This window comes from Rhagoletis zephyria, unplaced genomic scaffold, assembly GCF_001687245.7.
Source record: "Rhagoletis zephyria isolate East Lansing unplaced genomic scaffold, Rhagoletis_zephyria_1.1 Rzeph_scaffold_15124, whole genome shotgun sequence".
In the NCBI taxonomy this organism is placed as follows: Eukaryota; Metazoa; Arthropoda; class Insecta; order Diptera; family Tephritidae; genus Rhagoletis; species Rhagoletis zephyria.
In genome coordinates, this window is record NW_016172191.1 from 1 (window position 1) to 9,786 (window position 9,786).

A 9,786-nucleotide genomic window follows, 5' to 3' on the forward strand; every position below is an offset into this window, starting at 1 on the left:
TGAATGGATAGCAACGAGCATTCATGCAACCGTCTTACATACACCAGGCGACAACATGCAACAATTGGTGCAATAAATTGCAACTGCACGTTGGGCTCATTGCTCGCGTTGCTTTTTTTTTGCATTTATTTCTGAAGCCCTGTTATCTGGATAACCTGACTGGTTATGTCTGGCTGGATGGTTTTGTGATTCGGTAAGGGCATGCATTTTGCACATAGTCGCGTGCATTGCGAAAAGTAATTAATCAAGTGGAAATATGCGATGGCAGTAAGTGCACCACTTACAGATTTTGTGGAAATTTTTTACTGGCCTAAAATATTTAAAAATGTACAAAAAAAAATAGCCGTACTCGAGTTGTGCATGCGGTAGAAGAGCTGAGCAGAGATGTTCAATGATGGTGTGAATGAAAGGTACATACTTTGAAGCCACGTCTTAAGGCCGGTATGCAACTCTCAAGAAAACGGTCAAGAACAAAATTGCCATTATTTCGTGTGTGTGTCCAAGAAATATTGACATCTGATACTGTTGCCTCATTCTTTCCTCAAGAAATAACGGAACGGGCATATATTTCTGTTGTGCTCTTTTAAAAAAAAAAACTTTAGAAACCCGTAGTAGAGCGCATAGCAAATTTCTTAAGAACTGCGTACTGCCTTAAGGAAATTTGATACAAGAAAATTTCTTAGCCATTTCTTGTACGTCATTTTATATCTAGTTTTTGCTTTTCTTGAGAGCTGCATACTTGCCTTTAAGTGGCAGTCGAGAATAGCGTAAGCATAGCTTTGTCATAAAATTGCGCCATTAAGTAATTAATTAGTAGACAAAAGCATTTAGTTTGTGCTAAATATATATATAGTAGATATTATTTGCCATTATCTTTATCTTACTTTTTGATGTGTTTACATCTTTGGTTCGGTAGGGGTAAAATTTGCGAAGCTGTACCGCATAGCCCAGCTGAAAATTTCGAAGGGCTTACCGTGTTTATTGCAGCAGAAATTTTTTAATTTCTTTAGTGAAAGAAAAAGTGACCATGGTGGCACAGAGAAAAAGCTTAACTTTTCCTCGAATTGTGAGAATAACAAGCACAATCAATTTGAGAGCTAACGATCTATGATTGAGATTATATTTAACATTTTTTACGAACAGGAAGCTTCGAAAGCCTAAGACCAAATCCTTTAGTGTGAGACCTTAACCCAAATATGAGAAAACCCCACATTCGTCGAAGTCTGGATGCAGTCCGTTAGAAGTTGCCTCAGTTATAGCATCTCGACTATACATTGTTTTTCTGTATTAGATATACAAAGTCGTTTTCGATGCTGCCACCTCGAGTCCGTTGGTTCAAAATGAACGTAATTGCATTGTTCAGTGTATCCAGTTTTTCAGTGGTTCCTATCATGTATATATATATATGGTCTAGGGTAGGCTCTTCTCCAATCACGAAACGAATGTTATTTACTGGCGAATCGAATCGAGGCCAGTGATACTAAACATGTTCGTCATCTTCAGTAATGTCACCTCTACACGTTTTGCAGCGGTCATGCTCTTGTTGAGAGCTTTTTGTTGTGGGCTGAGAGCCACAATTTCAGTGTAACTATCTACAACCAAAACGAGCTCTGACGACCCCGCTGATTTCATTTACTGATTGAGGACCACTTCAAGTGCAGAAAATGTTCACGAGAATTTCAATAAAGGCTTTTCTTAAAGTGCGTACCTAAAAGCAAATCAATAGGAATTCGGGTATGTACATTTTCAAAGATATTCCAGCAAAATGAACAGACGATGACCATGAGCTCTTCATGTATCAAACCAACTTAGGTTTTTACATTGCCCAGAAGGCACCTGAGTCGTAAGACTGAACATCTTCGCCTATATTTTCTTAAGTCATCATAAGGCCGGTGTATCTATGCCAGGCACTAGGAACTTTCAATAAGGTCTATACTCAGAGAGTATGCTCTAAAAACAGGCCGACCTAGTAGTGAACTTTTCAAAGTGGTATCAAATAAAATACTAATGATTTCTATGAAGAAAACAAGATGTTTAGTAGATGACTTACCCAAAAGGTGTTATTATTTACATAAAATAAACTTTTGGTCACGTTTTCTGCTAATAAACAACATATTCTGTGAGCCTCGTGTATTTTGGAGCTTTGATTAATTTACCACATACATTATTATATTTAAATTCTGCAAGTTCGTTAACGTTCCACTAACTACGCAAGCGAAACGCATACAAAATTAAATGTCTACTACACGTGTACATTAGGGTGCCCATCGAAAATACCTTTTTTGGAAATTAAAAGACCCTAGCCCTTAATTTTATTCGTTTATATGGGAAATATTATTGCCAATTTTTATAAATTTTTTAAAGGTCATTCAGAGGTCGCGATCTGTAGATTTAGGTCAGAAGTAGGATTTTGTAGATTTATGAGTTTTTGAATAACTATTTTCGATTCGATTTCAATATCATCTCAGAAGAGAATATATAGGCCTTTAAAATGGTATACAACAATCTATGGTCGGGCTAGGCTTGTTGGGATTTTTTATCGGGTTAAATTAAAAAAATACCCATATTTCTCTTAATTTGTTTTTTAAATTTGACCATCGATAATTTCTACAATTACAAAATATGGAGCACTATCTAAAATTAAATCTGTTTTCAAATAAATGGTAGAATAAATTGTTGAAGTTAGGCGACTTTTCTTAAATACGGCCCCGAATTTATATGTGTGTATGTATCGGAATTTCAGATTTTTTGAGCAGTGTGGCCAAGGAGTTCATCAATATTTACTCAAAATTTATATACACAATCGCTCTTTAGTAAACAAAAGGATTTTTTAAGAAATTTTAGGAAAATAGGGGTGGAAGCGCCAACTTACATGATATATTCGTATCTCAAAAACTACTTGTCCGATTTCGACCAACTTTGGTCGAATTAGGGGGTAGGGTCTTGAAATTTCCAAAAAAAAAAACATTTTCGATGGACACCCTAGTGTACATACTTATGTACATATGTACATATGTGTGTATGCATGATTATGTACTGTTATGCTTCCAAGAAACATATTCAAGTCATGATTTTCATTGAAAACAGCAGAGGCCTCATTATCATTGATTCCAAAAAAAAAAAAAGACTATTACTGATGGCACGTGCTTCTGAAGGGTGGCTTGTTCCTAAAAACAAATGAAGGCGGACCACCACAGATCAATGTGTGCATAAGAGTTATTTATGTTGTTGCGGTGTCATAAAGTCCATTAGCAAATTTTATTTGTAACATTTCAAAATCGCGAATGTACTCACATAGGTACATACATGCGACTGCTTGACAAAAGTAATTGGTTCACAAGTGTCATGCATACATATTTACTATAATCAATATCTCTGCCATATAAGAGAATTTGTCTAGTCTGCAAATTTTTTAAATACTTGTATTTGCTTAGGATTATAATCCGTTTGACATCATAATTGTTTCACCGGATTACAGTTAGTTGAACCTTAAGAATGATTTGTGTTTTTTACTATTTCCAAATATTTATTACCCAACAACGGGTTTGAATTACATAAGGAACAATTGCACATAGCATATCACTTTGTGGCATATCTCCGGTATTTCCGCTTGTCATTCTCCTTCGTCTGTGACAGTCTTATTGCGGTTATCCAAGTTTTATTTGCTATTTCATTATGCTTGCAGAGAAATTCGCAATACAAAGAAGACAATAAAAACCGCAAACGTATTTTTAAGCGATAACATTCAAGTAGCTCATTGTGTTAATGTATGGTATCCCTTAAGAATTTCAATGATTCAATGAGTAATTGTTGTATGTAGATATATATTGCAAACTTTCAGTCCAAAAGAGAAGTACATAGCATTAAGAATCATGTCAGTGTGACTGGACATAATTGAATGAACATTTCTATGATTATTTACTTTTCTTATATGTATGTGAGTTTAGGCATGTAGAGATTCTTTTGAGATTATCTTTTCATATCTAAAAATCCCAGCACTTGTTTGTGCGCTGGGTTTGTGACACGCCACGTAAAAACTCTTTCCAGTGAAGAAGAACAATAAAGCCTCGGATGAGAACCTCCNCCCCCCCCTCTTCGATGACTTCCACGGCAAACGTTTAAAGGACTTCGATTTGAGGTCACGCATTTGGAATGTCCGGATCCTTAATAGGGAAGGTGGCTCTGCCCGGCTGGTTAATATCCACGTAAGGACAAAAGCTGACATCACCTCCATCCTAGAAATGCGTTGAACGAGGCAAGGAAAGAAATTCCTAGGGCCTCGAGACGTCTATCGCCATGGGAGGCGCACGAATTCAGTGTTGAACTTGTGGTGGTAGAGAGAATCCGTCACCGAGTACTGTCATTCACCCCGATGGACGATCGCTTCCCCACAACCCACATCAAAGCAACATCCCGCTGACGTACGTACACTCGGAGGCCCAAACGTTGACTCGGACCACTCTCTAGTTGCAGCCAAGATATGCAAAATGCAAGGTAAGCTTAATTAACCCTCTGCTGACTGACGTGGCAGTCTGACAGACACCGAAAGTTCGACATTTTTCCCGATCTTCAATAATATTGATTACCAAAACCGCCTATTTTTCGACATTTAGTTTATTTATATGACTATTTCATTAATGAGTACCTAAAATATTGATGCAATTTCCAGTATAAATCTAAAAAAAAAACGTTTTTTAATATTTATCTAACATATATATTTTGATCTGGAAAATCGGTGTCTGAGAGACTACACGTCAGTAAAATAGGGAAATTTTGGTCACGTCAGTAGCAGAGGATTACGTACCGCCGCCGAAGAAGTAGTTGGATTTCAGCGAGCCCGAAAAAACAACTGGTAAGATGAGGACTGTCAGGAGGCTGCAGAGAAAAAAGATGTCGCCTACAGCGCCACGCTGCGATCGGGCGCAACGCGCGCTAAGTGGGACCGCTATAGGGAACTGAAGAGGGACGTATTTTCCGCAATAAAAAGAGGTAGAAATACGTGATTACGAAGAGCTTGAAATGCTGGTGGACAAGAAAACCACCCTTTTAGCAGAGAGTTAGACGATTTTTATGAGAAGCTGTTTTTTCATGGCAGAAATACACTCGGAGGTTTGCCATTGCCTACCGAGGGACGACCGCTGTTAAGAAAAAACCTTTTTCTATATTTTTTGCCATGTTGCTTTGACCAGAGCTTGGACCCAGGCGTTGCGGAATGGAAGCGTGTGCTCTGTCCAATCACCATGAAAGGCTACCCCGCCATTCGCGCCAACTACCGCGACATCAGCCGTCTAAGCATAGGTTTTCAAGGTATTTTTGAGTGTGGCTTTAGACCAGGTATTCACAATACGCTAAATCTTGGAAAAGACCCCCGATAAAAGGATCGACAAAGGATCTATTTGACAGCACTAAAAGGAGTTGCCTATACGTCGCAGTGTCTGAATTTTAATTACCCGATAGGACCTAGGTTTGGTTCCTTTACCCTTATCCTCACTCTTACCCTTACCTTTACCTTTGGCATTGTATTGCGAACAGTATAACCAGATGATCACAAAAAACTAAGCTAAATTTACTTAAAAAAAGGTTAGAAAAGTTGTATGCCAAAATGTTTAATAACACATCTTCAAATGCAAGTGAACACTACTCATTAAATTAATTTTTAAATTGCTTCCCAGTCGGCTTTACGAGGCCTTTTTTTCGATTTCTTAAAGCGATTGACCTTCCGTGCTCGATGCAGTACAAATTTAACTTTTCTCCATACTCACGGCGACACGCAAGCTTCAATTTTTCCTTTATTTGAGATCCGCTTCTTTAAAAAAAAAGAATATTCTCGTTTACCTCCGAATAGCAGAACTGTTGGAATGTCTTCTAATACAACTTCCAAAGGTAAGGTCTTACTTAAAAAGCACTGCCTAAAAGCGTTGATTATAAGAGCTTTTGCCGACTGGTTTTATGACAGAAGTAACATAGTCGCTGTAAGAATTTTCCGTAACAATTCAAATAATGTTTCATCTTAGTTGCTCGAATTTTCAAAGGTTCGTCTCATTAGTCAAAAATTCAGAATAAGAACAATAAAGATAAGTGGAAAGTTCACCGCAAATTTTTATACCTTTCTCAGTACTAAAAATATGAAAATTACTTATACATAGTTCGTGGACCTTGGACCTGGTCCTAAAATTCCGGTGCTAAAACAAAAATGTGAGTACTAAACCTAGCCTCAAAAACCAACCTGGTCACGCTGATTGCAAATTTCGGTAAAATTATTTTGTTTGAGCTTCATATACTCCGAATTCCAGGGTATACAGATATCTAACAATTATGCTCTTATTGGGCTGCTGGCTGGTCTCTTTTCGTTTGAGGAAAATGAGACAGAGAAATGTGCGGACTTTTCCAGTATATTCGTAAAACAGAAAATTTTAAATAGATAGATATTTAGCTGGTGTGCAGTTTTTCCAAACTAATACTTATAAACTAGCAGATACATTTTTTTATTAACAATTTTAACCAGTTATAAATCGCGATTTATAGGAGGGTATGCCGAAAAATAAGCTGGGAAAACTGCAAATGCTTTTTTTTTTGTTTTTCATTAAATACATCTTGGTCATATCGCAAGGTATCGAAAATGTGAAAAAGCATTTTGCACATTCGATAGTTTGACATGGGAGCGACGATATGTTGCAGGTATCACACATAGCCTTTTGTATTTTTACACCAAAAAGTGTATAGGCAGAAAAAACTGGATGACTAAAATCTAAACGACTTTCTTACTATGTTTATGGCATATACTGGTTTATAGCGACAAAAAATGAAACAACATAGTTATAGCAACAACAAATATTTAAAAGCATCTTGTTTTGCTTAAATGACGGTTTATAAGTAATACATTCTACTTTTATTAAAAATATTTACGTTCGTAGTCCGTTGAACCTCAGCCGCATAAATTAATTATCTATGTGTAGAAGTAAGTGAATGTCAATGAAGTGAATAATTTCTATTCAACCCATTTATTAGCAAATACGTAGTATGCATATGTAAATATGAATACAAAATATATAATAATGAAATAGGTATGTACATATAATGTGTCTAATAAAAGTTTCATAAAAAAAAAAATTTGCTCGCCTATGTCTGATAAGTAATCATATATATATATATAGTTAGTTATTAAATAGTTAGTAATTTATTGCAAATGGAAATATTTTAAGACACAAATTTTATATGTCATAAAGAGTAGACCATATATTTGTCCGAAAATTTCTAATATCGGTATTCGTTTGATGATGGGATTTTTATAGTTTTTAGTGACGTCAAGTAGTATTTAAATTTTTCTTAAGTAATATAAGTGTTTATTGCGCTTTTTCAATTTTTAGTTTGGAAAAAAATAAAATCGTGGCAGGCTGCGTTTAACAACAATTTTGCAAACAGTTACATTGTGTTTGTGTTTTGCCTACATACATATGCAGGTACAATATAAAGTCATTTGTATCTACATGAAAAATAATTAAGAATGAACAATAAAAATAAAATAATTTAAGAATTTCGTGAAGTAGTTACATTCTTCGAGACTTTGGAGAAAATCTATCGGTGCGTTTTTCGTAAATTACATTCCAAACTTCAATCACGATTTCCCAAATCCTGCCGAAAGTAATATACGACAGTCTTTCATCGGGGCGACGATATGCAATTATTTATTATTTCTGGATTAAGCAATAACTAATAATCTCAAAGTAATAAATATGTATGTAAATATACATATCGTCGCCTGGATAAACGATTGTCGTAAGCGCTATTTTGACGATTTTTAGTTCCAGATGCAGTTATATATCTTGAAATAAGGTCTTTCGATTGGTGTTATCTCTTTTTAGATATCTCCTTTAGTTTCCGAGATATTGAGTAAAAAGTGCCGTTAATTTAGTAGAAATTTTGATCAAATTTTGTCGTATTTCATACAAAGTGGCTGCCAAATTGTGAACAAATGACGCTTACGACAAAATTTTACTAAAGAAAATCCTTCATAAACTCAAAACTAATAATAAAAATAATTTAAGATTTTTGTGAACTAGTAACATTTTCAGAGACTTTGGAGAAAATCTATCTTCGCGTTTTTGAGAAATTGTAATCCAAATTTCAATCGCGATTTCCCACAACCTACCGAAATTAGGCCGGGTCGATTTTTTTGACTAAATATGCGCGTATAGGTTAGGAGGATTCTACGTGTGACCCTAAGCAAATTTGCCGCAGAAACCATGGATCTAAAATCAATTTGGAGTTTGCCGAATTTCGAGAATAGTTTTCGAAGAAAATATGAAAGTTTTCACTGTCGCCCCTCTGGTGGAAGTTTTAAGAAAAAGATAAGTGCAGAAAAGATTCCTTATACCAAAAAACCCCTTGAAGCATATTTTAATACAAAATTTAAGCACTTCTTTAGGACACTACAGCAAAATGCTAAGAAACAAATTTTTGCAATTTGGCAAACTCCGAATTGATTTTAGACAATTTTCTTAGAATTACACGTAGAGTCCTTCTGTGCCATACGCTCATATTCGAAAAAATCTCCTATACAAATTGATTCGCCCTAATGTATATATTTCGACCGCATTTCATTTTAGGCTAAATTTGTACTGAAAATTTGTAGTTAGCTGACGATTTTGAGTTAACTACGCACTGTGAATTTGGCCCTTAGTGATAAACTACAAGCAGCGCTCCTCTTTAGAAGTTATTAACCTCTTAAATAAATAAAAATAAAAAACAGTTTCCAATTCATGATTGCTTAACTACAAAGCAAAGTCCACTTCGGCTTGTAAAATCCTGAAATCCATGAAATTCAATATTTTATGGGATGTTCACACTCCACCTCCACTTTTACCTTCAGTCATTGCCATCGTTAAGTCGATCGAGCTAGAGGGCAATTCGATCCAGTAGATAAAGATTGGTGATAAGTACTACTCATTACCAGCTATTTACTCAACTACAGCAATTATCTTATAAACAACCAACAACAGACTATAATTCTTGCACATATGCATTTTAACAAACCTGGCGTCCTTCCAGCAAATTGAGTAATAATTATAGTACCGGCTTCACAACGACTTCTGGTCTTCACTTTATTACCTGCAACGATTTTTTTTTTATTGCTGGTCGTGTTTCAGTATTGAAGTGATAGGATCACTTGATCGCGATAAGCGTAACCATTTATTTATTTTTATAATCAAAAGCAAGGAAGCCAAATTCGATAGCAGAAATCAATGAAAAAAAGTGCATGCCATTTTAATAGATGCTATTTAATATACTTATAATAATCATGGTTTACCTATTAATTATGACACTATATTTAAAGTGATATGTATTCATATTATTTACATTTATGTTTTTTGGTTTATTTTAGCTTAGACGCTTTTAAAATAAATAAATCATCATGCAGTCCCTGCTAGTTGCATTGGTAAGTTTCTTCTTTTAATTTTATAATATATTTCCATCTATTAGTTAGAATGTTCAAAAATGTTCTTGAGTTAATAAAAATTTGGAAAGCATGCTGTATATTCAGAAACTCTTAAGAGTTTAACGAAAAAATCATAACATTTGAAAGGGATAAATTACCATTAATTACGCAAAAAAGGCCGACAAAAAGATTTTGACGTAGAATACGTCTTACCTTAAGGTATGGGGGCTATGTTCAAATGTTGTAGTTGTAATTTTTAGAGCTTCACAAAAACGCTTATTGCACGAGAACTAATAAAGCGATTTCAAAGAAAAGTGTGGCGTTTCAAAGATAAAATTCCAAACCTGTCG

The 9,786-nt window shown here is 35.2% G+C and overlaps 1 protein-coding gene across 1 annotated transcript in view; it reads left to right on the forward strand.

Annotated features, from left to right (window-relative positions):
* Positions 1-3,000: 3,000 nt before the first annotated feature.
* Positions 3,001-9,786, forward strand: part of LOC108378856 (uncharacterized) — a gene marked incomplete at its 3' end in the record, with an annotated part of 10,385 nt that continues 3,599 nt past the window's right edge. The window contains exons 1-3 of the mRNA XM_017635166.1: positions 3,001-3,015; positions 6,075-6,078; positions 9,383-9,436. Coding sequence (XP_017490655.1) covers positions 9,413-9,436 — 24 coding nt within the window. The remainder of the gene's footprint in view (positions 3,016-6,074; positions 6,079-9,382; positions 9,437-9,786) is intronic.